The sequence below is a fragment of the Opisthocomus hoazin genome, chromosome 19 (assembly GCF_030867145.1).
Source record: "Opisthocomus hoazin isolate bOpiHoa1 chromosome 19, bOpiHoa1.hap1, whole genome shotgun sequence".
Classification (NCBI taxonomy): domain Eukaryota; kingdom Metazoa; phylum Chordata; class Aves; order Opisthocomiformes; family Opisthocomidae; genus Opisthocomus; species Opisthocomus hoazin.
In genome coordinates, this window is record NC_134432.1 from 14,526,036 (window position 1) to 14,553,871 (window position 27,836).

A 27,836-nucleotide genomic window follows, 5' to 3' on the forward strand; every position below is an offset into this window, starting at 1 on the left:
GAGCCCATTCTGGAGCAGGTTTGCTGGCAGGGCTTGTGACCACATGGGGGACCCACACTGCAGCAGCCTGTTCCTGAAGGACTGCACCCTGTGGGAAGGACCCGTGCTGCAGCAGTTTGTGAAGAACTGCAGCCTGTGGGAAGTACCCATGCTGGAGAAGGTCGTGGAGGACAGTCTCCTGTGGGAGGGACCCCATGCTGGAGCAGGGAAGGAGTGTGAGGAGTCCTTCCCATGAGGAGGAAGGAGTGGCAGAGACCATGTGTGATGAACTGACCATAACCCCTGCCCCCGTCCCCCTGTGCTGCTCATGGGGAGGAGGGAGAGAGTTTGGGAGAGGAGTTGAGCCTGGGAAGAAGGCAGGAGTGGGGGGAAGGTGTGTTTTAAGATTTGGCTTTATTTTTTGTTATCCTACTCTAATGCGGTAAGAAATTGCTTGAATTTCCCCAAGTCGAGTCTGTTTTGCCTGTGACAGTGATTAGAGAGTGATTTCTCCCAGTCCTTGTCTTGCCCCAGGAGCCTTTTGTTACATTTTCTCTCCCCTGTCCAGCAGAGGAGGTGAGTGATAGAGCAGCTTTGGTGGGTACCTAGCATGGAGCTAGGGTCATCGCACCACAATGACATAAGGAGACTGTCCTCGACAGCTTGCTTGGCAACCCTGTTGCCTCCCACACAGCGACTGCTTTTGAAAAGCAAACCGAAATCGTGATGGGTGGAATGTTCCCATGAGCTCCTCTGATTTAAGCAAAGAGATAGGGGATTATTTATAGATGAGGTACATATGGTAGAAGTTCTTGCCGTAGCTCAGCAGCTAGTTTAATATATGCATTCCCACTAGCGGTCTTGACTTCTGTGGTCTGCTGCACTGCTGAGGCTTCCATGTGTATGAGAGTCATGTCCCTGATCTTTCTTGCAAGCTAGAATTGCTTCCCTGAAATCAGTGCCAGTGCAAAGGAGTGTAAACTGAGACCCATTGATCTCTGTCTCTTTACTTCTACTGCATTTATGCGGAGGAAGAGTTGTATCTCGTGGGCCCATCCCAGCAGAGGGATGGGGAATATCTCCTGTTGGTGGATAATTAGAGCCGTAGCGAAGCCAGCTCTTGTCTGCATTTTGCTGTCACTCGGAAGGCAGGTTCCAGTCTGTTTAACATTACCAACATCTGGGAGCTGATCTGCTGTAAACAGAGCAAGAATGCGTGGATTGAACGTTGCTGCCAAAATCCCAGTTACAGAGTTAGAGCTGAATCTCTAAATTGTATTAAATTCAGAGACATTCCCTGGGAAGTTTAACAATTAAAATGGAAAGTAAAAGCTGGGTTTAATGGGCACTGGAGTGTCTTTCGCAAGTGTTTGTTCTGCCAAAAATTTCTGCAGTCACACTGGATGCTGTAATTTAAGCGGAGTTGTTGTATAAAGTGGGGAGCTGCTGGACCCAGGGATCTAGTAGATGCATTTAAAGAACTTGGTGTCACATCCAAACTGGATAATAAATCTGCACTTTAGACTACTTTTTCAGAATAACACAGTTTCCGTAGCTGTCCCTGGAGCTTGAGATGTTCCCAGGTGGCTGTTAGGGCTTGCCTGGGTTGAGGAGTGCAGGTTCCTTGGCCAGGCAGGGACACACGCATTTCAGGGCATCAGTTCTCTCCCAGCCCTGCTGCAAGCCCTTCCCATGGGGCTGGCCACAGCTCCTGTGCTGAAAAGGCTGCATCTAGGGGTGTAAGCTCGGGGGCTTGTGAGACCTCCACAGTCTTGGGAGGTGGGGAAAAACAGAGCAAGCGTTCCCCTCCGCTGGAGCCTGTTGCCTGTTCTGGGTACAAGATGCAGCTACAAGATCACTGCAGGCACTTACTGCGAATTGGACAATTAGCAAGGTTTTTTTACTCTGTCTTACAACATTATAGAGCATGTATATTAAAAGAACTCTTTAGTTCTGGTATTTGTCCTTTTTTCTTTTGTCATCCTCATCAGACAGGGTTTTCAGTGTATCCACACACACTATTCAAGATACCAGTAGCTTTAAACTGAATGTGATTAAGAAGTGTCATGAAGGCAGTGGACTGTAACCTAATTTCCTTCATATCTCAGCAGCTAACTTTTCTTTAGCCCCTCCTTTCTTCTTTCTGCAAGCCTGGGCAGAAATTGTGGCTCAGAGCAATGGGAAATGGGTGTAAACTGTTAAAGTTACGTGTTCCTGGAAAGCTGATAGTTTCTGGACGAAATGCAGAGCGATGAGGTGAAGCTACTGCTGTCCTGGAGGCAGCTGCTCTGCAGACCTCGGCTAACGCCATGTTCCCCAGTGTTTTCTGCACCCGTGGAGTTGTCTGCCTCTTACATTTTTGTTGCTTTTGCTGGAAATTTAAATAATGCAGTTGGCTGGGAGTGGGATGGGAGACAGCGCTGGGGAGGGCTTAGAGGGGCTGTGTCTCAGTGTGGGTCAGCAAGAGCTGTAAGGAGTGGGAGTTCACATCCTCCTTGTCAGGACTGAAGATCGAGTAAAACCCCAGACACTTTTCTTCTGTTTTGAAAGTTGTAATTATTTAAGCTCCGGGTCTAGCTGGGGTCGCAAGCGAAGCGGCTCTGCCGTATTCATCGGTCGGGGACTTCCTCGCTCACACTCTGATGCAGAAATAGCCTGGCGGGAAAGGTTAGGAGAGTTTCAAAATATTTCTCTAGCTACAACATTCTTCCAGTGGAAAAAAAGACTTCCTCTCATTAAAATTCAATTAGTTGGGAGGCTGTGTGGGTCTCTCTGTATGGCTGGGGGAAGGCCGTGTAGGTTTGAAAAGGGGCCAAGCCTGGAGCCTAGGTTGTACAAGTTAAGTTCTGTGCTGGGCTGCTGTACAAAACACCAGTTTACAAATGTCAGGACAGGCTCTCGCGCCGGGGTTGGGAAGCGGCGGCTGGCTTCAAGCTGTGCCTGAGAGGATGCTGTTGTGAGACAGCAAAGGGCCTTTTTGCAGCGAGAGAGGGAAGGAGAAAAGAAATAGCCCGTGGTGCAGGATAAACACTTTCTCTCTGCTTGCAGGCTGTAGTAAGCCATGTTCCTGTGGCTACAGCAGCGCTGGAAGGAAGTCAGAAGACATGTGAACGTGTCTCATTTTTAGAGGGATTAACAGTTTCTCTTGATGTGCTTTTCTTGAACATGTATTAGAAACCAAGTCCTGGCACAGTCTAATGGTTAGGCATAGGAATAGAGAGGATAAATTTTGGGAAAGTCTCTTTCCCAGGAAGCAAGGCAGCTTCTGCCTGAATCCCAGGGAGACTTTCCAAACTGTCCTGGGAACGGCTCTAAACTAAAAGAGGTCAGATTTATATTGGATATCAGGAAGAAATTCTTCCCCATGAGGGTGGTGAAACACTGGCCCAGGCTGCCCAGAGAAGCTGTGGCTGCCCCCTCTCTGGCAGGGTTCAAGGCCAGGTTGGACGGAGCTCTGAGCACCCTGGGCTGGTGGAAGATGTCCCTGCTCATGGCAGGGGGGTGGAACCAGATGATCTTTAAGGTCCCTTCCAACCCAAACCATTCTATGATTCTATGGCCTGGCTCCGCATCAATGCACCGCAGGAGCTGCTGTTCAGTGCCCGCAATCTGTTTGCAGGAGTCCCCTTTTTGTGCAGGATCCCATCAGTTCTTGCATGGCTAACAAGAAACTGGAAGTGTCAGCCCACCTTTGCTGGCAGCAGTGTGTTGATCCTGGGGCTGAGCCTTTGCTTGGGCTGATGTAGCCTGTGCTGGTGTAAGAGCAGAGAAGCTGGGTGCTTGTCAGACCAAAGCTTTGCTCATCTGAGGGTGTTCTTGACTGTTATATGTACCCTTCTGTTACGTGTTGTAGCCATCAACCATGGCTGTAGGCTATTTGGGTGCTTTGTGGGCTTTCATCTGATATTGTCCTTGGGAGATGCTCATGCCAAGGAATTTCTGCTCCCTACACGACTCGTCACTGTCTTTAGAAGATAATACTTATCTCCCTAGGGCTTGCTCCATCTGACAGGGTGAGCAGTCAGGTTCAGATATGGTCTCTGTCTCCCATGTTTAGCTGTAACAGCATGCAACTCTCTTAATCTGTTTGACCACCATGTCCCAGGACCATGTAGATAGCACCTCCACACGGGCTGGCTTTTCCAACCTGCAGTTTGTCATGATGGTCTGGTGGAAAAGCAGATCAGCTGGCTCTGGGCTGAAGAAGCCATTCTGATTTAGCAGACATGGGTTGAAACAAAGTTCAGGTCCTGGCTCGCTGATGTTGTTGGTGCTATGTTTCACTCCCAGAAGTGACTGTATTTACAGCAGTGAGCAGAGAAATCCCATAACTCACAGCTGGAGGATCTTCATGCAAGGAAAGTTCTGTACAACATCTGTGGCAGGTAAACGTTACTGTCTCTGGACTGGGATAGGTGAACTTAACCCCTTTGCAATGGTGTTTTGAAGCATTTCATGTCATTCCGTAGAAGTTTGGTTTCTGTAATAGTGCATGGCCCAGCCCTGTGTTACTGCTCAGTGTTACTTTGTAGGCCAGCACTTGCAGCGACGGGCTGATGAACAAAATGAAACTTATCATAGAATCATAGAAAGTTTTGGGTTGGAAGGGACCCCTAGAGGTCATCTAGTCCAACCCCCCCGCAGTGAGCAGGGACATCGCTAATGAGATCAGGGTGCTCAGAGCCCTGTCCAACCTGGTCTGGAATGGTTCCAGGGATGGGGCCTCCGCTACCTCTGTGGGCAACCTGTTCCAGTGTTTCACCACCCTCATTGTAAAGAATTTCTTCCTTGTATCCGGCCTAAACCTACCCTGTTTTAGTTTAAAACCATTACCCCTCGTCCTGTCACTGTTGTCTCTACTAAACAGATTGTCCCCGTCTTTCCTATGGGCTCCCTTTAAGTACTGAAAGGCTGCAATCAGGTCTCCCCGCAGCCTTCTCTTCTCCAGGCTGAACAAGCCAAAACTCTCTCAGCCTGTCCTCATAGGAGAGGTGCTCCAGCCCTTGGATCATTTTTGTAGCCCTCCTTTGGACCCACTCCAACAGTTCCATGTCCTTCTTGTGCTGAGGGCTCCAGAACTGAACGCAGCACTCCACGTGAGGTCTCACCAGAGCAGAGTAGAGGGGCAGAATCCCCTCTCTCGCCCTGCTGGCCACGCTTCTCTTGATGCAGCCCAGGACACGGTTGGCCCTCTGGGCTGCCAGCGCACGTTGCCAGCTCATGTCCAGCCTTTCATCTATAAACTTCTCTAGACCTTGCGATGTCTTCTGTATTTCTGCTGCAAATCCCCTTTTGTCTTCTGATCTGTCAGGAAAAGACTATCGTGCGAGGCTGTTGTGCTCTAGTAACAAGTGAGTATGTTTGATGTGAGTTATTTTTGGTTCATCTGTTTAAATATTTTGCAGGATTGTCCCACAAGGTAACTGGGGTTTTGCCCCTCCGGAAATAACATTGGTTTGCAATAGTTTCTGATATTGGTGTAGATTAAATGTGTTTTCCCATAAGTGGAAAAGCTCAGTGCATGTGTATATTGCTTTTCAAGGCTCGTGTCTTTTACTGTTGGCTCCTCTGGAGACAAGAGGAGCTTATTTTGTCCAGCTGAGTGCCGTAACTGTGTCTCATTGGTCTAGTTGTACTGCGAATCCAAGTGGGTTTCCTCTGATCCTGCCAAACAAGGTGCAAAGTGAGAGGGGCTCGGACACCTGCGGGCACCGTTCTGCCAAGGCAGTGAAACCGCGAGGGGCTGACAAAGTATTTGCTGTTAGCTCATGCCAGAGCTTGTCCTGGGATGAGATATGGCATGCTGCTGGGCTTTGGATGATGCTGAAAGGATGGTGCTTTTTATTCTCTTTCCTCCTTTGTGTTTTCAAAGACCACTAGTGAAATCAAGACATCAGAAATGGAGGGAAAGCAATTTGTGCCGGGGCGAGCCAGAAAGCCCGGGCGAGATGCCAGAGGTGCTCTTAGGGCTGGTGAGTGTTTCGAGGCGCAAGAAGACAAAGCAGAATAGATGCTTTAATGCTCTTAGCCGAGACATTGGGGCCGTTCAGGTGCTGTGTTGCTTTTGGGCTGAAATGCCAACTCTCTTTTCATCTTCTGGCTTGTTTACACTTCGAAAACAATTATCACTGTGGTTGATAATCCCAGATTTCATTTCACTGTCGTCAGGGTTTTCTCCCTCCCTTCCCGTGCTCTTGGCTGTAGCATTTCCAGCTCTGGGAAGTGTGCTTATTTTTAAAGTTTCTGCACATTTTCTAGAACGCCTCTGAGGCCATAAGATTGAATCAATATCTTTTTTGCTTTAGTGAAAGGTGTACAAACAAAAATAGGGTTCTGATATATGTAGGTTGTATTTTTTGGTGTTTGAGGATGGAGCGGTTTAGGGCTCCTCTTTTGCAGGTGGATCTGCTGTTAAGGTGCCAGACGGCCTCTGTCTGCTATTGCAGGAGGATAGCTACGCCGCCAGTACAGCGGGCTTGGTGGTAACTGCAATATTTGCAGATTTCCTCAGCTCCTGGGTGCAAATGTCCCGTGGGAGCCTCAGCTCTGAATCTGTGTCCGAGTCCCAGCTAGACCCAATCTTGTCTCAGCGTGGCTGTGTTTGCTGTTCCAGTTTGACAGAGGCTTTTGTGCAAATGTAAACAGAGCCGTGGCAAGGTATAGAGCACACAGGAATGCTTATTTATGTGTTTACAGGGGAAGCAATAAGGTCCCAATATCCTCAAAACAGAAGCATCTTAATAGTTCCGCTGAGCCCAGTGAGGCTTCTCAGGAGTGTGGTGTTGAACCCGTGATGTTCTGCAAGATCTGTGCTTAGTCCAGAGGGTCGGGAAGGAACCAGGCAGAGCTCATGCTTATGGAGCTTTTCTTAACCTTCAAAAAGCATTTTTTTTTATTAATTAGGGTTTTTTACTAACAGGAATTTCTCTGTTAAGATGCACCCCAGATACCCGCTCCCGTGTATTTTTCCCTACCTCGGTAGGCTGCTGAAAGAAACCAGTTTACAGTTCTGGCTGCCTGTGTTCCTCCCCCTGCCAAATCTGATTTCACCTCTTTTGCTGTAGAGACTTTCAGGGAGTGCAAAGAGTCGATGTTTTACACCACCTGCATATACCATGGTGTGAGATGATGGAAAATAAAACATCCTGAGCCAGCATTAGCGTTCTTTATTGAAGATGTCTGTAGGCTTCCCTAGTCTCCTAATAATTCTCCATTTAGTTGCCGGTTTTCTCGTTGTTCCTTCTGCTCTTGTTTTTTTAAAGGGATCCTCTTTAGCAAAATGGTGCACTTGAGACACATGGATTAAATCACAGAAATAGGCTCTTCCAGAAGAGCAATGTTGCCTAGAAAATGTCTACGACTGTTAAAGATTATGCCTCTGGATGGGTTTGCAATTAATGGTGCGGTTTTTGTGCCAGAGTCCAAGCAACGCAGTCAGTCTCATCAAAACCCAAACGTGAGATTTGGCTCCAGTTGGCAAAGCCTTGCACGCAGCATCATCTTACACAGGTGCTCAGGGACGTCATCTGGTTTTATCAGCGTGTCTGTACCAAGGGAGGGTCAGGACCAGATCCGGAATAAGAATTGCAAAACAGCTTGTAAAAGTTAATGCTTTGGGTGGCTTCATTTGACCCCTAAAGTGATGCCATTTCATCTGACCTCTATCTGTCAGGTGCCAACAAGGGAAGGGAGGATTTGGGTGGAAACATCAGATGAATAGTTTGCATACACTTTGCTCAAACTCTTGTTTTCATTTAGATTTGCTGGGTAATTGGCAGTTTTGCCATCTGGATTGCAGTCAAGCTTTGTGACTGGGTCAGGGTTGCCTGTAATGACATAGCCTTACTAGTCATGATTATAAAACACATACTTAATGCTTCTAATTTTTGAGGGTTTTTTTTTTTGGTCAGTGGTGAGTTCTATTTCATAAACTGTAGAAGAAACTGTGCATGAGCACGTGTAGATTATGACTGCAGTTTGTTAGTACCAAGCGCCTGCAGGCCTCTGACAGCGTACGGTGCGTGGGGAGACGTGCTGGATTGTTCAAACAGAGCATGAAAGTGCTTTTATTGATGTTTAACAGTTATGTGCTGCATCATTTACCTTCTAATATGGCCAAGTTAAGCATCAATCTAGGAAGCTGCATGATCTTATTGCTGCTTGCAGTTTGCCCAGAGCCAAGCCCCAGTTGTACCAGGGGACCCGCACGGGTTTCCTCTGCGGATGGGTGCTGGCGAGCGTTGCCTTCAAGGCAGTGGATGGCTCTTACTGGGTGGGAGCTGCTACTAACTTCCAGCAATATGTTGTGTCAAACGGGGTGCTGACTGCTGGGAGTCTGGGTTTCTGTTTGACACCTCCATTCATAATGTGAATAATCGTCCTCTGGATCTTTGCGCTCAGTAAGACACGGCACGTGCTGTGATTTAAAAATAAGGTGAAGTGATGGCCATTAGGCCATACTGACCTTATAGCGATAAGGGGAGGCCGTGGTTATTCAGAGCACTTTATATTCTCCAACAGTGGAGATAACAGGAGGTCTTTAGGAGGAGATGGGGAGAAAGCAGAACCCCACGAAGTGGGATAAGCCAGGAACAGTGGTGTGCTTGGCTGCCTGTCCTGGCCTCGGCGCTTGTGTGTGCTGTTAGTCTAGAAAGGGGATTTAGAACTTTTGGTGTTGTCCTGAGTAAGGGCTTTTTAATCTGTGCAATCCCATTTCTGCAATACCTGTGGGCAAGTGTGCAGCTTCGCCTGTTGTTTAATATAGAATACCCTTAGGAACAGGCTGAATATCTCGAGCGCTGGCAGTGCCAGACAGCACCGAGGGACGTGGTGGGCAGCTGCAGCTGGCAGGGAGCCCCTCTCACTGGCCATGAGCCTGAGCGCAGCCACGGGAAGGTGTTGTCTGTAAATGGGAAAAGGCACCCAACCCCAAGCAATTGCTGGTTTGAGGCATCCCTCCTCGCGATTTGGTTTGCAAAGCATGGTGAGTGCTGGGGATATGGGGCACTTGGCCCTCATTAAAATCCAGGATTAATGCTTTCTGTGAATGGCTGGTGAAGGACACAGGACCTCACCCCAGTCTGAGGAACCACTGTCTTCCCTGCTTGCTCCTGGACAGTGGTCGCAATAGCAGTGATGTGCCGTGACTCCAGGGCCGCTGAAGTGGGAAAGGAACAAGTTTTTTTTATTATATGGTTCAAACATGCATTTTTTGGAGCCTGGTGGCTGCCTTACTAGGGACTCCAGCAGGCTAGTCATTGGTTTGCATGAGCTTTTCCCATTTTGGTGGGCATGGGCAAGGATGCTGAGTGGGAAGGCGGAGAACTGTCAGGAGGAGGGATGCAAAGTGATACCACACAGGGCTCTCCATTGCTGCCGTGACATGGAGAGGACAGGCAGGCTATTGCCTATTTTTCTCTGGGCTGGGGTACCTCTCACAGAGTGGGATAACCAGTTGAAACTGCTAACAAGAAAAACTGAGTGGTCTCTGGAAGGCAAAGCTCATCCTTCAAAACAATTTCCACCCACCACAGGGACTGTGGGGTTTGGGGAGCAGAGTTGTCTGGTTGTTCCTGACATTTGCCTGGCAGCGTTTTGTATTTAAATGCTGGCAGGCAGCAACCCAGGCAGGCTCGTTATACATGATGGATGCTCTTAGGTGTAGTGTCATTACTCTTTCAGCTGATGGCTTCGTTTGTAGGTTGCTTCCCCCACTTGGATAGCGGGAGGGAGGAGGAGGGGGCTTGGTTTCTTCCATGGAAACTCTGAGGTGCAGAAGGCTGATCGCTGAGCCCAGACAGGGTGATGTAATGCTGGAAACCTGCTCCTCTCCGGTGACTTCAAGCCAAGATTTACAGTGGCGTTGTGGACATGGATGTCTTCTGGGAGCAGGCGGCAGGACAGGGCTGCAGGAGCAGAAAAGGTACCAGAAAGGGACCCAGAGGGTATTAGACACTGAAGAGCAGAGCAAATGGACGTGTTTGGGAAAGATGATTTTCTTCAGCTTGAGCATGGGGGAAAAGCCAAACACTCATGCTACTGGGGAGAAGTTTCCAGCTGAACTTTATTGGCAACATCACTATGCAATATGGAAAAGTGATTATTGAGAGCAGAGCACGATAGCGTGCCACCAGCCCAAACCAGTGCATGTTTCCCCTTGCCTGCTAATCTGGGAACCTCATTCTGTGCGGGAGGTGACACACCAATTCGTCTTACTTGTATAAAAATGAATTTCTGGAGCAGAAGCCTGTGGGCAGTAAAACATCCTCTTTCTTCTACGTACGAAAATCTTGACTGATTTGCATTGTTGAAGCACAGACTGGCCGGAGCCAAACTCGTGGGAGAGCTGCTGTGTTGAGGAAGAGGATGGTGAGCACTGATCTCTTCAACAAGCTGCTCGGGCAGGGAGGTGGGCTTGTGCCCTCATTAACCTGACAGTGCTCAAGCTGATGTTTCTTTGAAATTTAGGTCTTTATTGCTATTGGCCTACCTCTGCAGGGCACTGCTTGAGGTCTGTTGTTTCTCTAAGCAAGGATGGAGTAAACCCAGCATAGAAAAGACCATCCTAACTAGAAGCCTCTTGGTTGACTTTGTCTTCAACCTATTCCCTTGTCGTTTACGTACGAACAAATGAAATACATGTTCCTTACACCTGGTGAGGTCTTTTTATTTTTTTTTTTTTTGAGGCAGTTTGGGCTGCTTGCCAAAGCCCAAAGGAAAATCCTAGCCCTCTCCAGACATTCCCAGTGTGCAGGTGTACTACTTACTTTGACAGAGCTGAGCGGGATCGAATGTATATGTTCACAATAAATACATCACCCTGGGGACGGGAGCTGGAAGAGGGTATTCCTAATGAGTTGTGCAGAATATTGGATGGGATTTGTGTATTTGTGTGTATGTGTGTTTTCTATTCCCTCCAAGAACACGGAAAAAAGTCTCTAACCGTGGGCTCATTGTTCTCCACACGTAGCCACATACTGGCTGTGGTTCAGGAGGTCAAGTCTGCTTGAACAAACAGTGCTTTGGCCACTGAAGCGAAATGTGTGGGGAGATGAGGGAATTTGTGGTGAATATTACTTTTGTGCACTGTGCTCTGCTCTGGAATGTCTGCAAACATAGCAAGGTTTTCCTGAGGCTTTGATGCCTTGCATAAACAAATTTATCTGCAAATCATGTTTATGGTCTTCCAGCTTGCTGCTCAGAATGCCGAAATCTGAGCTGTGATGCTCAGCTACTGCTGGCCACGCCAGTCACGCTGCATCCGTTCCTCTTCCTGAATGGGTTTTGTTCAGATAACCACATTTCTGGGCTGAACTTCACATCTGCTCCTCGAGCCGTAGGGTGTACAAACCCAGCTCCCTTTCGTGGGATGAACAGCTTGGGTGGTGCCCAATGAGCTTTGTCATGGGAGCTGTGCAGGGTTCTGTGTTTAAACAAGACTTTTGGAACGCTGAATTTGAGATGGGAAATGCTGCACGGAGGTTCTCCTGCAGGAATAAAAACTGCAAATCATCTTTCGTGGACAATTAGCAGCGTTGAAATATAATTGCAGAAAAACTTGGGAGCATGGAGGCGAGAGGTGTGTGAACATTGATGAAGGACAGTCCAGTTTCCTGGAGAAAGGTGTATGGATGAGAGGTGTTATCCCCATGGGTGCACACGAGCTCAGCTCTCCATTTTCAGCTCTTTCTGGAGCAGCACTGGCCAAATTTGCAGCAATGATGGGAAATAGCAACAGGAACCTGCACCAAAACTTTCTTCTCGGGTGGTCCCAGCAGATGTGTCCTGCTCAGTGCTCCATGGTTTGGTGATTGTCACTGGCCAAATGCAGGAAAATTCTTTCCCAACCAAACTTTGGTGTTAAGTTAAATTCTGAGCATGTCAGCAGATATCCCCATGGCTAAGCATGTAATCCTGCTTATATCCTGAGATAAGTTTGGCAGCCAGGTTTCCCCCCGCCCCCCATTCCCTTTAATCCATAAAACCTGGATTCTGTATTTACCTCCTGGGGCAGAAAACATTCCAAGTCCTGATTAAAAGTCTCTGTGTATACAAACCCCTTGATCCTGAGCCACCTCGGTGTGGAGGGCTGAGGATAAAACCTCAGGGTGGTTCTTGGGGTTGTGGCACTCAGGGGATGCAAAGTCCATCTGTGGGGCTGAGAAAATGGGAGCTCAGCTTCCAGATTAATTCAGCTGTGAGGAAAAAAAATTATGGGGTAAAAGCAAGGAGTGTACAGCTTTTGGGTACCTTGGTACTCGAAAGATCTCCAGGTGCTGTGGGATGGGAGTGGGAAGCCCTGATACACTGCTAGAAGCAAAAAGCCACTCTTAGGCGATGGAAGTGAGCCCAGACCAGGGGAGGCTGCGGCTTTCTGAAGTGAGCCGTGGGCTTTGGAGCTGTTTGAGGGCTCACCCAGGGTTTTGTGCTGGAGTATGGGAAGTGTTTAGGGAGCGAGGAGGGGAGAAGATGGGAAATCCACGGAGCAGCAGTGTGGGGCTGTCCCTGGTTGCTCTTCCTGCCCTTGTAGCAGTGGTGTGAATTGTCAGATGGAGCTGCGAAATGCCGTCTGCTGTGTTTGACCATCACGGATGGTTATGGCTGGATGTTTGATGGAGAGCTGGGGGGTGGATTTCTTCCCTGCTGCCTCTTGCTTTTCTGTACCAAGACTATCTGCTCCTCAAGACTCTCTCCAGACTGTTCACCACCTTTCCTAGACTCTCTTTTTCCCTTTGCCTCCCCCACCTCCATCGTAGCTGGGGTGGGAAAGAAGCCCAAGTCTTTCTGGATCATTGGGACCAACACCTCCCAGGCAGACACCGCGACCCTGTTTACACAGGGCTGAGTAAAAACTGAGCAACTGCCTCCACTTTGGCTCAGCACAGCCCCAACAGTGAGTTTTCAAATGTGTAACTTAAGCCAAGAGCTTCACTTCACTACATATTTTCCACGGTGAGAGAGTCCCCCTTACAATACGCCGGCATATCCAGCTTCACGTGGGCGGTGCAGCCAGCAGAAGCTGATCTCGTTCCTAATTTTCCGTAGATGAAATGGAAATAAATCAATGTGAAACCGGAGCCAGGAAACGGCATCGTTTGGCGCAGAGGGGGAAGACACAAAAGAGCAATGCCGCGATGTGCTGTGCTGCAGCTTGTAATGAGGGAGAATCTGTTTTTAAACTATCCCTTATGGTTCACACATATGTCATTGAAGAATAACTTCTATAGGAAAAAGCCAGACCTTTAGCTCGGTTATTAGTGGGTTATTTGATTTGGATGGTGAGAGGGAACTTGGAACGGTGCGATCAGCCCTTGGTAGGGCGGTGACATCAGGAGATGGAGTTGGAAGGGGGAAATGCAGCACTAAATGACATGGTAAAGAAAATAGGGAAATGGAGTACGTGGTCAGGTCTACCCGACCGCAAGAAGAAATGTGAAGGCTGGGCAGCCTTTTGGCAGCCTTGCGGGCTCTAATTTGGGTTTACGTGGAGTTTTGAGAGACTGCATGCTCCCCTCCAGGCTGCAGCTCCTCTCTGAGGGAAAAGTTGCAATTTCTTCATTTCATATGAGCAACGTAGCCTGGCTACCAGGGCACTGCCCAGAGCTGGCCTCAGACTGTGGCTGGGGACACGTAGGTTGGGCCCTGCTGCAGTGGGGATGGCCTTTGGGTGGTGACAGCTAGGACCTGGAGAATGGTGGCACTGGTGAGGGAGAGCAGGGCTGCCCTGGGCTTACGTGGTGCTGAAAGAGCAGTGGAGGACAAGGGGAAGTGGGGACTTGGGTTTCTTCCAGGGGTTCCTAATGAAGGCGATGAGGAAAATGGGGAAAATAACTTTTTTTTGAGCCTGTTCTGTGGAGCGCAGGCTATTGAGTGTGTGCTTCAGAAAGGCAGCGTTATTTGGAATACACCGGATGCAAAATGAGGGTGTTCTTTCAAAATTGCTCATTGTTCCATCTTCTCCTCTCTCCCTCTCAGCTTTATTAACTGCTGGTTAAAGGGCTGGCAGATCATGATAGACAGCGACATCCCTTCATTTTGTCCTATTCATTTCTCGGAGGCCTAGGCTGGGCTTTCACGGGGGTTTTTTGTGGTGGTTTGGTTTTTTGTTGGTTTTTAATTTCCATACTGGACAAGGGAAGGTCAGGCTGCCACTGTCCTCCCTTGATGTAAATGCCTCCCACAACGCCCAGGCTATCCGTTCACATCGCTTTCCAGTTGACCTGAATGTGAGTTTCGTGGGATGCTGCTCATGGGGCTGTTGTCTGGGTCTGGGCAATGCCAACCTGCGCTGGCCCCCTCACCCTGGCCTCGAGGCATGGCCGGAGCAGTTAGCACCCTGATGAAGGGTGCCGGACCGGCAGGCAGGGTGCGCATGCAGAGGAGGGGAAAACTTTTTTTTTCTTTTTTTTTTTCTCTGCAACTGCTGGTTTGAAGCCAAACTTTGCATGGTTCTGGTCCCTTCCAGGTTTGTCCCAGCAGCTGGCATCGCTGATCGGCAGGGTCTGAGCCCCGCTGTCACGCTGGGCGCTTGCTATGGCTGTTGGGGAGAGCAGCACCTTGTCACACAGCCCTGTTAGTTTGTCCTTGCATGAAAAATTTCTTTCCTTGACTGTCAAGCGGAGGCTACAGTTGCAAAAAGCCTATTGCCAGGGGCCTCCTGAGTTGCCCTGCTTAAGCATATCCATGGAAGCAAACTGCTTGGACGAGTATTAAGAGATTTTTTTTTTTGAATAGTCTAATTTGCTGCTTGCAAGGGTTCAGAAGCGTAATCTGACTTGATGCTTCAATTAGGGAACAAAACCTTCACCGTGTGAATAGACCTGAGCCAGACCAGCTCCTATTGGAAAACAAGCGGAAGGAACTGCTTGAAAAACTTCTGCTGTGGAGTTATTCACACTTGTTATTTTGCAGATGCTTTGGAATAGTCAATAACTTAAAGAAAAGGAAAGAGAAAAGCGTCTTTAAATTCTGGATAAATATCTTATAGATAGCTTTTGGTTTTTTGGATAATCTGTTGCTATGAAGTCACTCTCGGCTGGTGGTATTAATATTGCAGACAGACGGTGGGTGCAGCGATTAAAGAATACCTGTGAACTCAGCAGTACAATTTTTGAGCAGTTTGCAAAGCTTTCCTTTCAAAGCTGTCCTATAGATTTACACTATTCCTGGCTAAGCATTTGTAATCTGGAGGGGGAAAAAAACCCAACAGCTGGATGGTGACCATGCTATGAAGGTTGTATTTGGGCTGGATGGAATGACAGTGGCAACAGAGCACATGGTGATTGTGGGGCCTCTATTTTTAGGGCTCAACGCTGTAATTTGTGTGGAGTAAGACACAAATGCTGATTTTAAGTTACCAAATGAAGAGTTTGAAGGCAGAAATCACAGAGTGACAAGCTGCTGTGTGGTCATACAGGAAAAAAAAAATAACTCTGAGGGTTTGATCCTAGTGTGTCTGCTGGAGAGCCAGTAACGATTACAAGTCTTGTGCAGACAGAGAAGCCGCTCTCTTGGAGTAAAGGCTCATCTGAGGTGGCAATGCCAGCCTAAATGTGGCTGGCATCTGATGGCAGGTAGCTGCAAACCCCTGTGCTCTGCTGTGTCCCATGATGTTCCTCTGAGAGCTGCCAGGGAGCTGGCTAGCTGGGACCTGGAGATGCTTGGTGTTCTTCTCCGTTCTTCTTGAGTCTGTAAAATTGAGGAGAAGAGGGCGTTTTCCATGTATAGGCAGAAATGCAAGAACAACTGCTTATTTTGTGGTGCTTCAGCTCATCTTTTTCTAGTTACTGGGGGAATTTGGAATCACAGAGACGCCTTGAGATTAGTCAGGTCTAGATTCCTTCTAATTTGTGTCTCATGGTTGCTTAAACTTTTCTTATGGTAGGAACTTTAGAGACGTGTTCTTCTTGTTCATGCCTATATTTGATCAGATGTGAACTTGCTGCAAAGCCTTCTCTCAGACAATGAACTTGTACGATGCCTCTCTTACCTAGCTGTTTCCATGACATTTATAGGAGTTTAATTATCTTGAGCCTTTTTTCTTCTGTCAAAAGTGATTAAAATCAGCTATTGGATTCAAGAGTTATTGAGATAGACGGACACACCTGTGGCTGCACAAAGAGATCACACATGGCTTGCTTTCAGGGGAAACTAGCCAAAAAAATGCATTGCTGTCCTAATGAATTCATTAGAGGAGAATGCTTCCTCATGTGTTAGTTTAAACTTTCAAATTAAATAACTCTCAATGTGGTTTCTGGTATACACAAGAGAGATGACTATGTAGTTGCTAGCAGCTGTAATTACCGAGGTGGCCAGAAGGCTGGGTTGTTTCTTCAGTGAAGGTGTTTCTCTCTAGCATGCCTGTTATGCATACAACACCTCTACTCCAAACACTTCTGCCAGGTGGGATCTTTGTAGGGAGAAACCCAGTTCTGCTCTAGCTCCTTGTGCTGGCAAAAATGCAAGAACTGGTTCTGCCCAGCTGAAGGAGCCTGCACAGATCAGGTCTGCTAAGGACCTCCACCACGTCTGACCTTCACATCTCACACATTCCCTAGGAGATGGTGCAACTGTGCCAGGTCCTCTTGCCAAGCTGGCCCTGCATGCAGAGTCTAAACCTGCTTTTCTGTCATTCCAGCTCTTCTCAGAATTGGGTTTCCTATTTTTCAGTCAAAACTGGAGAAGGGAAGAGAGTGTCAGACAATTTACCATGTTCATGGGAGTTGTGGAGCAGCCAAAGAAAACTGAGTCACTTTGGCAGGGTTCTCTGCAGTCAGGTTTTTTACCTTTTTTTTTTTTTTTTTTTTTTTACTCTTCCCCTGAAATAGAAGGAACACCTTTGCCCAGCCAGCAACTCAATAATAAGCCAGCAAAGGAGTTATTTCTTCCAATCAAGCCTGGTTAGTAGCGTGGTCTGGATAGATCATGTTGCAAGGTTTCCATCCCACAGCTATGAGAACCTCTTGGGCCTTTGGTGACTCAGTCCCAGTGAGCCAAGAGACTCTAGCTCTTGTCCCATTTTCTGTTCTTGGGGAAGATGTTACTGCAGATCTATAAATGGTTTCTGAAGAGAAGAGTGTCAGCTGAGGATGGTCTCCAGCTGGCCAGGAGAGCCACAACAATATGCTCGTGGTAGATGGATGCAGTTCTTCATCTTCCAGCCCTGGGGTCCTCCTGGAGCTGGTATTCACCAGCTGAGGCTGTGGGCTTCTTGCACTGCTGGGGTTGAAATCAGAGCACTAGTGGGTACCACAAACAAGTCTGGTGGCTTAGCTTTGCATCTGCCACAGGTGATGGAAATCCCAAAGGTTATTAGGGCTTGGCTTGAGTGACTGGGGGGAGGGGGGGTAAATGGCACATGCTCAGCTGGCTTCGAGCTGACCCAGCTCAGCCCTTCAGAGGAGGGGCTTCCAGGCTGGTGGAGAGCACTGGTGTCCTCCAAAGGGCTGGGTGGGATGGAGAGCCTGCCCTTGGCTTCAGGTTGCTTCATGGAAAGATCGGTGCTTCTGGCGTGGGCTCCCAAGGCTGTGGTGGCCGGGTCCGGGTCCATCCCTGTGGACGTGGCGTGCGGTCGGTGCTCCAGCAGGAAGCGCGTGCTCCGCTCCAGAGGCGATGCCCAGGCGCTCCATGAACACCCGGTGATAGCTGTGTTTGACATGTCCCAGCTTTCGCAGGAAGAGGCTGGGGATAAGGATTAAGCGCTGGCTTCAGAAAAGCCCCTAGGGTTATGTCAGGCTTTAGCAGGGCGCATGCCTTGTGCCAGGAGTGGAAACTAAGTCGTTGGGAAGTCACAGTCTTTCAGAAGTACCCAAATCTGGATGCTTTCCTCCTCTGTCAGTGGAGAAGCTTGTTTAAGTTAGCAGCGCTTAACATCTGCATCTGTAGATACCATACTTAAAAGTATACATGCTTAGATACGCAGTATGGATGTGCAAAACATGTATGCAAGCCCTGTGACTGCAGAGTGGGGCTTAGAGAAGCGTGCCAAGGGGCTGCGGAGGAAAGCTCGTGCATCATGTGAGGTGGAAGTACTATGGAAAAGTATTTATTCCTGGGTAATAATTAAAGACTATGTGCTAATATGTCTGTACAGAGTGAGAGATTTAGGGTATGCAACCTTAAATCTGGTATTTCTGAGATTTTTGGAACTCTTACAGCTTTAATTTTTTAAAAGTGTGTATGCACAGGCAGGTTGTTTTTAAAAGAAAAATTGCAAAAACGCCTTCAGCCGTGTGGTCTTACGTTGACATCCATGAAGTTTATCGGCAAGCGTGGGACATGGATGTATGAGCACCTGCATGCATGTGTGTATGTATATGAAACATCTATTATGTGTAACCTAACATGCAGCTGCTACTTTAGAGAAAATATTTACTTCAATGTGATGAAATTTGAACTAGAAGTCATGCAGTTTAATAAAAACGTGTGGGTTGGATTCCTTGTTCTTCGCATATGTTTCTAATCTGCTGGGGGGGGTTCAGACATCTGCCCAGAACACACAATTGTAAAAAAAAAAGTAAAAGATGCTCATTTTGCAAATATGAAGACTGGCTTGACTCTCAAATTTCATTTTCTTACTGTAATGTCCTCTCTCTATTGTGGTGGAGAGAAGTAGGACTGTCAGGGGTTTTCTTTTCATGTTTTGCCTTTAAAAACCTGAACTGTGTGCTATTATTCTTCCTCTCTGTGAAATAGCTGCAGAAACCTCTCATATTATTTTTGCCTGTGTTACCACACTGCTTGGCCGGGCTGTAGAGAAGGAGGGAATATAAAGCAGCCTTTTGTCACACCAGTCTACGCAGCCCTGCTCCCTGTCCGTCCGTCCTTCCAGGCTGGGGCCGCAGAGCAGGGGAAGCCATTCAGTCGCATCCCGCTTTGCATGTCCAGAACCGGTTGTTTCACACCCAGAAATCCTAGCAAGTAGATAGCAGTTTGTGGAACAGACATAAATATATAAAAATAGCCAGCGGAGCTGACCGTCTGAGCGTGACGGTTGTTGATTTAAGCATATCTGTCTCTTTGGGTGTTTTTAGCAGGTCTTTGTATTTGCTTTATTTCTGAAGGCATCTTGGCTGCCGTTGCCTTTTTCTGCAGTCCCTGCTGCTTGGCTGCTGCTTTGCCCTGGCCCGTCAAAAGAGTTGCGGTGTTTATACTTGCTTGAAAGAGGAGGAATCCAGACAGATCAGCAGCGGATGGCAGCGGTTTGAAGAGGGACTTGGGTTAGCAGAGGAGCAGGGATCTTGAAGCAGAAGGGAAAATCAAAGCTTGCAAATATTCTGTTCCCAAGGACTGCAGTGTGGGACAGTGATGCCACCATGTTTGCAGGGGCTGATGTAAGGCTGCCTGCCCAGAGGCGTGAGGATGAACAGAAGCCGAGCAGTCATTTCTCCTCTGGGTGGGTCCTGCTCCCTTGTGCAATTAGCTACGACAGTTATTAAAAGTACTTGTCTGCTTTGCAGTGCAGTCTGTGGAGCACGCAGGCGATGTCTGGTGGTTTGCAGCAGCAGACATGAGTCAAGGGAAAGCTGGACGTGTCCCCCGGTACGTGCGTGGGACGGCCGCTGCCTCCTGCTCGGCTCTGCCTGACCCGGGATGCTCCTGCAGGAGCCTCCCAGCCAGCGATGTAAGGACGAGAGATTTAAACCACAGCCCAGTCCCTGCTGTGTTGGCCACGTCGTGCTTCAGATTTTTTTTTCTGTTTTCTTTTCTAGCTTAGATTTTCCCATTTGCTGGAGAAAAGCCTTCTTGCTACCAGCAGCCATGCCTCTCGTGCAGCCTGGCTCAGAGGGGCTGCCCGATCAGTGCTGCGGCCGGAGGGCTGCGTGGGGGGACTGGCCGAGGGATGCTGCCCTGTTGCCTGTTCCAGCTCTAAAACAAAAACCTGGGAGAAGCGCACTACTATCGTAGCCTCGCAGTAAATACTTTGTAGATTTGATTGCTTTCTGTGCTTCTGCCAAGGCCACCTGTTTTCCAAGCTGCCTCTTTCTTTAGGATTGTTTTTCTCTCAGCCCTGTGTCCCCCAAGTTCCTGGATCTTAATTAAATGACAGGTTGCTAATTTGCCTTATCTGTGGTTTTCCACCTATTTTGTAAATTGTGGAAAAAACCCTGTCCTCCAGGGTCTAGGCATCAGCTTTTAGCTAGGAAAGCCACGTCGCCCACTGGAAGCGATGCTCGTTTGTGGCTTACGGTGGGAGCCCCAGGGTACCACGCTGTGCGATGCGCCCGTGGTGCTGCATCGGAGCACTGCGGTCCCCTGCAGTCAGTCGGGGTCGAGGTAGGGTAAGGTGAAGTGCAATTGCCTCAAAGCATAAAGCAGCTCTAGAGCTTTTTGGGATCTTTAAATTGGTGATTAGATGTCTCTTCTGAAAGGATGGAGGTTTCAATTAGGCAAAGTGCCAGGGAATGAACCGTTGTTGGCAGGGAAGGGATGGGGAGCTGGTGCAGGGAGGATGGGACTGCGTGGTCTGGGTGGCCAGTCTGGAGCTTGGCTTGGGCTCCTGCACCAATCATTAAACGTTCATTTGGGCTTGGCCAGGTTTTTTCATCTTGTCCCTTTTCTGTTCTCTTCAGGGCATTGCCAGTCCCTACACGAGAAGCTCTCGGGGCAGGATGTGATGGTTAAGTGGACCGGGGTAGCACAGGGCTGAGGAAAGGGCGACTGTAGCGATGTTACGTATGGGACTGGAGAGAGCAAAGGGGCTCTGAGCTGCCAGGATTTGGTGAGGATTCCAGGGCAAGCGGCAGGAAGAAGTCAGCAATGATTAATGGGTTTGACAAACTCAGCCATTTGGAAAGGCAAGAAAATCTTTCACCCGTTGAGGACAGGAAACTGGAATGGTGGATGGGTCCATCCGTCGCCTGTAAAGTGCTGTCGTGTAAATAATCCATACTGCTGGTGAATACTGGGTATATTGTCTTTGGGAATTAGCTCTGCGTTGTCACTTAAACAAAAAAGGGCTTTGGCATAAACCCTGGCTTTGCATTTTCTCTGGCCAGCGCAGAGGGTGCTCGGTGTTGCACCACGGGGAGTGTTTACCTTAGGGTAGGGTATTATTTACATTGTGTGGTTATCGGAGCCAGGGGGGAAGTATCCGCCTGGAAATGAACCCCGTATTAGCGTCTCCTGCTCTGCTAATGACTCGAGTCCTTGACTGGCATTTGGGTATTGGCAGAGCGACAGCTTCTTCAGGAGAGGTTTCCAGAATTAGCAAAGCCATCTGGCTTTTGTTCTCCTTTTAGAGAGTCGCTTTGTCCTTCCCTTTCAGTGAGGAGTTCTTGCTACGCTGCTCATGATTTGTATTGCGATATTATGCTGACAGACCTTCAGCCTGCTGCGGTCTCTGCAAGCACGTGTGAAATGCAGCCCCTTGCTCTGAAAAGCCTCTTTGCTAGGAAGCAGCCATGGAGCAGCTGACCCGAGGATCCAGCAGTTATGGATGGAGGAACCGGGACATGGCATTGCCCAGCTGTGTTTCCATCCGTCGGAGCAGGGCTGGGTGTTGAGGACAGCTCGGAGCTGGGGGTAGCAGGGTTCAGGGAAGAGGCATAGAGGAGGGGACCACGCTTCCCTGCCCTGCGCCTACAAAGCCAGCGGCCAGGGCTAACAGCGAGTTAATGGATCCTCACGTGATAGGAAATTGGGTTCCTCCCTGGGATTATAAAATATAAAAGTTGGAAATTACTGGGGAGGTTAATTACTTTTCAGCCAAAGGGCTTATTTTCTTCTTGTTGCTGTAGTCAGGGAAAGAGGCATGTGGGTTGTCCAAATAATTACTGTAGTTAGTGTTCTGTGAGTTTGATATCAGAAATGCTAACAGCTTAGCTTTGGGCTGGGGATGCAGGACTAGGCTGTTGTGTTGTGAGAGCAGGGTTTCTTGGGGTACCTCCTCTCCCAGAGAGAGATGCAATGAGAAAGAGAAACTGTTATCAGCCCTGAAGAGAGGTTTTTCCTTTAAGCCATATTTGGTTCCAGTGAAACGTCTGTCCCTTTTTTGCTTAATTAAACCTGTTTTTCCTAAAGAGGGCTCAGAAGAGGCTCCTATCTGAGTTCCAAAAGCCAGAGGAAGCCATTCTTGCGGTAACTGGAGCCTCAGAGGGGAAATAGCAGAGGTCTCGCAGTAAAGCTGCTCTGTCCATTCCTGCAGCCCCTCTGCGCAGGATGGGGAAGTAAACATCCACGTTGGGTTTGTCCAAACCACCAAGTATTTGTAGCTGACTCATAACTGCGTGCGAGGCAAGCCTATTTTTTTTCTTGAGCCAGACCTTCAACTATTCGCTTCCCATTTAGCAGCGCAAAATTTTTGAAAGCCCAAAGGATGCCCTTTAGGTACCAGTTGCTCCATCTGGTGAGCTTGCTCCTGCCCATGGCTGGCCAGAGAAAGGGGTGCAGGACACAAGTACAGGGGCCAGTGGGGGTGATGAGGCTTCCTCTGACCCCATTGCTCAGTTTGGCTTCTTTTCTGGAGCAGCCGTGCTGATACCAGCCCAGCAAAGGATGCCCCGATGCTCTGAGCAGTTATCGACCCTCTGACCTGGCATCTCGCTACACTGGCAGAGCCAAGGGCACGGTGAGCTCTGGGTCAACCCTTGCTTCCCTGTTTCACTGATTTCTCCAATACCACTCTTACTCCAAGCTGTGCGGGCAAGGAGCTGCCCGGAGCCCTGGAGCAGGGCAGCCCCCATGTCCTCAGCAGAGACCCTCTGTCCCTGGGCAAGTGCTGATGACGGGTTTTATCAAGTGGAATATCTGAGGGCTGGCAGGCTGTTTCCAAGACACGGATTAGGTTTTTTGGAAGCTTGCTGGTGGCTGGGATCTCTAAGCTTTCACTTCATTGTAGAGTTACGTTGAACCTCTGCCACTCTTAGCCACCCGGCTGGTTTTGCGTTTATGGAACCAGTGAGTTTCTCATAGTAAAACTTGGCAACATCCCAAGTGCTTCCAATAATTTTTAAGATCTTTTTTTTGTGTGTGTTACAGTTGTACATCCTGGGCCTGTGGTTGCCCAGTTTAAATGTAGGAGTTTAAAAAAAGCACATCAAGAAGTTTTTATTCTTATGGATGTTAGGAGTCTTGAAGACTTCTTGGGTAACGCACTAAACCAACAGTTCAGTTAATTATTGGTGCGTTGCAGTGAAAGCCCTGAAGAATCCCAGTATTTATGGAGTTGCTGCCAATGCCAGATGAAGTCACTGTGATTATCCTTGCCAGCTGTTTGTTTTGTTGAACCACAGCGATTTCTTCAAGTTACTGAAGTTGATGTCATTGGAAGTGGTGTGACATTTTTGCACATGTATAGAATAAGTGTTAAAAAATGCTCTAGAAGAGCTTTTCCAGTCTTGACTCGGAGCTGGCTGGGCAGTTGAATTCAACTGGCTTGATGGAACTTAATCCATAAAGCAAATGAGTCATCAGGCATAAATTGCTTTACCATAAATGTCAGATGGATTCTTACTGGTCCTGATAGTGCTTACATTGTTTGGTGGACCAAATAAAAGCCTCACAATTCAGAATCATCTTCATATATGTGCTGTCCTGCCTCTTTCTCCTCAAGGGAAGTTCTAGGAATAAAGGTCAAAATGTGATTTATTCCCCTTTTTAAAAACTAGCTGTTCTGATGAATGAAATAGTGGTTATTTACAGGCAAAATTTGACCTTTTGTTTCTTCTTCACTTCAAATTTTTTGTTAAACCAGGAAAGCGCAACCGTGCCTTGCCTCTGAGTGCTGAGAAGTACCCAAGGTGCTGGTGCACTTTCTCAAGCCCTGTGTGCCCAGATGTGCCCAGCCTGTTCACAGGCCACCAGAGGACTTTACCCACCATCTGCAGGGCTGGCTGGGGGACACTGTGCTGGCTGGTGACCTCTCCTTCAAAGCAATGCCAGTGCATTACTGACTTGGCCCCTGACTTAGACACCTCTTTACTTAAAATAAGTCTTAAAAACCTAAATGACTTGGCTGGTAAAGTCTTTAAACCACTCCCCTGGTGTAATTGTAAGTTCTGTCTCTTACCAAGGCTTCATGGAAAATCCGTACCTCTTTGCATGTGTGTGGAGGGGGGGTGGAAATTAATGGTATCTTTGTTATCGCTGCTTTTGCTGAAAAAGCAGATGCTGACATAGGAAGCAGAGGGGCTTGGGTGTTTTGTGTAACCATAGCAGTGGAACAAATAGACACTTGAGCGAGGAAAGGGAGCGGAGCGGGCTGCCGCCTTTGTCAGCCCGCGCTGGGGCTGGGGGCAGCTATCTCTTGGTGAAATTTATTAGCGGCAACACACTTGAGAGGACACAAAAGGCTCGCGAACCTCCCAGCACGGCTTGCTCTATTTAAAGTCGGCTTTTTAAATCAAAGAAATGGGACTCTTGACAGCAGAGCTTTGTGCGTCTTTTGTGAAGTTCAGATAGTGGGGCTTTTTATTACAGACTAAATTAGCCCATTTTATTGTTTTGCACTGAGGGATGAGGTCAGTTGACTGGGAATCTTGCTAACAAGGTTTTACTCCTGTCTGCTTTTTACAAGTGTTAACACAGGGTGTCCACCAGTGCTGCGCACTTGCTGTTAATGCAACAAAGATGAACGGTTTAACAGCCCCGTGAGCTCTCCTCCTTCCCCCATCACTGAGCTGCTCAACCCACGTCAGCATACTTGAGCTCAGATGCTCCCTGGGGCTCTCATTCCTCCAAAATAGGGTGCGTTGAGTTTCCTCCTGATTTTGCACGCTTGCACACTGCTGCTGGAACAACAAGAAAAGGATGAACTTTGCTGGCCAGCGTGATTGATTGGGTTTGAAAAGGAAGTGGGACAATAGTAGGCACAGTGAATGATGCTTGTGAAGCGTGGTGAGCTCTGATGGAGCTGTCTGATGTGGCTCACGTTTTTTTCCTGGCAACCTTCGTGTACCAAATTTATTCAGTTATGCGCTGATTTTCTTAGGTTCTTGACCTAGAATGAGTAGGAAGCTTCGCTTGTCATCCTCCTCGCTCTCTCAGTAGCAACCACCGGGCCAATGCCATCCTTTGGTGTGTTGAGTGAGGCTGAGGTTTCTGCTGTGGCCCCAAGACTTGAGCCTGTGGCTCCTGGGACTTGCAAGTGATGGCTTCCCATCTGCTAAAAGGTACTGCCAATGCCTTGAGCCATCAGACCCAGAGGATGCTCAGCTCCTGCTGTACTGCAGGGAAGCAGGGTGGGAGGGAGCCAGGGTTTCTCCCCATGCATAGCTCTGGAGCTGCCATCAGCTGAGGCTAAAAGCAAACTCAGCTTTAGCAAATTCTCTTTTGCTTAACCTTTTGCACTGTGTTTAGCCAACATGCCTTTCCTTGCTTTATCTGTTCCTTGAGGAAATACAGTTATAGCCCTGGTCACTTATAGGATGCAGACTATCAGCTCTCCTTGAGGTGTAAATCCAACCTTATCAGGAAGAAAAAGCTTTCAGCCTTCCTTCCTTGCTTCTTGGAGACAAGTACCAGGTCTGCTTTCGTAGCTGTTTTATTTCAGCTTATCCCAACAGTGCCGGACACTCCCCATAACCCTGTGGTGACGGAGGAGCTTTAACCACCTAAGAGAGAGAAGGGCACAAATGGCTTAACTCGAGTGTCAGTGAGGGCCGGGGGTGGTTGAGGTCCTGGGTGCAGAAATAGCAGCTGGAAGGATTTTCATATTATCAACTTTAAGCAAATTGCCTTGGCTGGGCTGGGTATCCCTCATGGCAGGGAGCTCCAACGGGGCAGCCTGTTCCGTTGCTCTGAGCTGTCGTGGGAGGCAGGGTCGGTGTTCTACGGTGTGAGTAACCCCGTAACACCCCCCAGATCCTTCAGGTCTCTGCTCAGGGCTGGGCGACATCCCCTTGGTCACGCCACAGCTGAGTTCCCTGTGCGGGTCACTTTGTCAGGTGGTGGCCAGAGCTGGCTGGAAATGGGAAATGTTCTACGAGACAAAAACTTGGCAGTTTCCATTTTCCCAATATTGCATCCCCGTTTTTGGTGGTTAGGTTGGAAAAGAAGAGGCCAGAACTGTAAAGACAGAACTGCACTACAGATTTATAAAAAAAAAAGAAAAGGGAAAGGAAAAGAAAGACTATTTCTCTTTCTTAAAATAGAAAACTGAAAACCGCTTTGCAGACATTTCTGTTAATTTTGTAAAGGTTATTCGCAGGAAACAATGACTAATAAGCTTAAACCAATGCTCAATTTCAGAGTAACTTGCGTAGCATCTGAGAGGTGCCCAGACATTACGGTGAGCTGCTGCAGAGAGGGATGTGATAACCTGGAAATCGAGGGGGGAAACCCCAGGCAGCCGTAAGCTGCCCCTGCCCCTTGGAACCAGGCAGGATGTGGCCAGGTCCACACAGTCCTTGCAACCTCTTTCCTTATGGATTTCTGCCAAAAAAAGTAAACAGAAGTCGATAGTATGTGTTCATGGGACACTGAGCTCCCCACGGACCCAGCAGCATCCATGGCTGGACCATGTGCAGCTTGTATGCACGAAGGCAGATTTGGCCCATAATTTCAAAAATATCCCTTCATTTTCCACGGGGCTGTTCGCCGGTCTGGCCAGGCTCTTTTCGGAGCTTCTGGTTCCTATTACGTGCCCAAGTCATCCTCCCAGTTTTGCTGTAATGCTCCTCTTTTTTCCCCTGATGCCTTAGCCATGTTTTTCTACTATGAAATAAGTTCTTTTTTTTCCCCTAATTAAAGTATCAGCTCTAATAATTCAAGTAGTAAAGTCTTATGTAACTGTCTACTGCATAAACTGCTTTTTGGCGTTACGGTTAAGCAGTGCAGTGGTTCTTTAGGGAACTGAAGAGTGATTTCTGCTCTGACCTTTGGGCTGTGTTGCACTTCGTTCACTGTATAGCGAGTGATCTGTTGAGCAGCCTCAGTGCCTAAGGAGCTCGCTCGGCACCTGGCTTTCAGTAAGCCACTGCGGCCCCCTCCCTCTTTCTTCTTTTTCTGATTATCAGATGCGTTTCTAATCTCTTTCTATGTCTGCCACACTGCTGTGGGTGGAAATTCGAGGTGAGACAAGATGTAGCAAGGAGGGGTGATGTCTTTTGTGAGACCAAAGGATGGAGTGGAAGAAGCAGAGAAGTTTTGAGGCTGATGAACAGCTTTTTGGGCTGGGCAGGGCAACTCCGGAGCTCTGCAGAGCTGCATGGGACCGGGCAGGAGAGAAGGGGTTTTTTTATAGTCCACAGAACACTGTTGATTTGGGGTGCGTAGAACCTTTTTCTCTTTTATTTTTCTGCACCTGCCTTGCCTGGGGCGGTCAGTGCTGCTGTATTGCGGGCGCAGGGCTGACCTCTCCGCAGATGGGGTTATCTTTTGGGAAGGTGCGTTGGGGACTGGGCGTGAAGCACAGTGGCTTCACACCTCGTGGAGCAGCCCCAGATAAGCAGCTGCTTGACCCAGCCCTGGACACGGAGCAGTTTCGCCTGGTTCCTCTCGGGCGATGTGCCCGTGTCAGGGAGGTGACCCTGCCAAGTGTTTTGCTTTTCATTTCTCGGCGGTGATTATCCCCTTGCCTGCAGCCTCGGGCTGGTGGCTCCGCGTGCACCGTCCGTCCCCCTGACCCTCTGTCTGTCCTTCCCCACAGGGTGACATCCAGCAGCTCCTGATCGTGGCGGACCCCCGAGCAGCCCATGATTACTGCGAACACTACAGCCCCGACTGCGACACCGCCGTCCCCGACTCCCCCCAGTCCCAGGACCCCAACCAGGACGAATACGTGAGTCGCTTGCAGGGTTTGGGGATGCTTTTGGGGCAGCAGCATCCAACTGCACATTGCGGTTGCAAATGCACTCGGCTTCTTCCTCCCGTTCGGCTTCCTTGTAGCTCATCTGTAATCATCGAATCATTAAGGTTGG

At 48.6% G+C, this 27,836-nt stretch overlaps 1 protein-coding gene across 2 annotated transcripts in view; it reads left to right on the top strand.

Moving 5' to 3' along the window:
* The window catches only part of COL5A1 (collagen type V alpha 1 chain), a 160,051-nt gene that overhangs the window by 44,796 nt on the left and 87,419 nt on the right, over nt 1–27,836 (top strand). For both annotated transcript variants that reach the window (XM_075439389.1, XM_075439390.1), the window contains exon 5: nt 27,566–27,697. In XM_075439389.1, the coding sequence (XP_075295504.1) occupies nt 27,566–27,697 (132 nt within the window). The remainder of the gene's footprint in view (nt 1–27,565; nt 27,698–27,836) is intronic.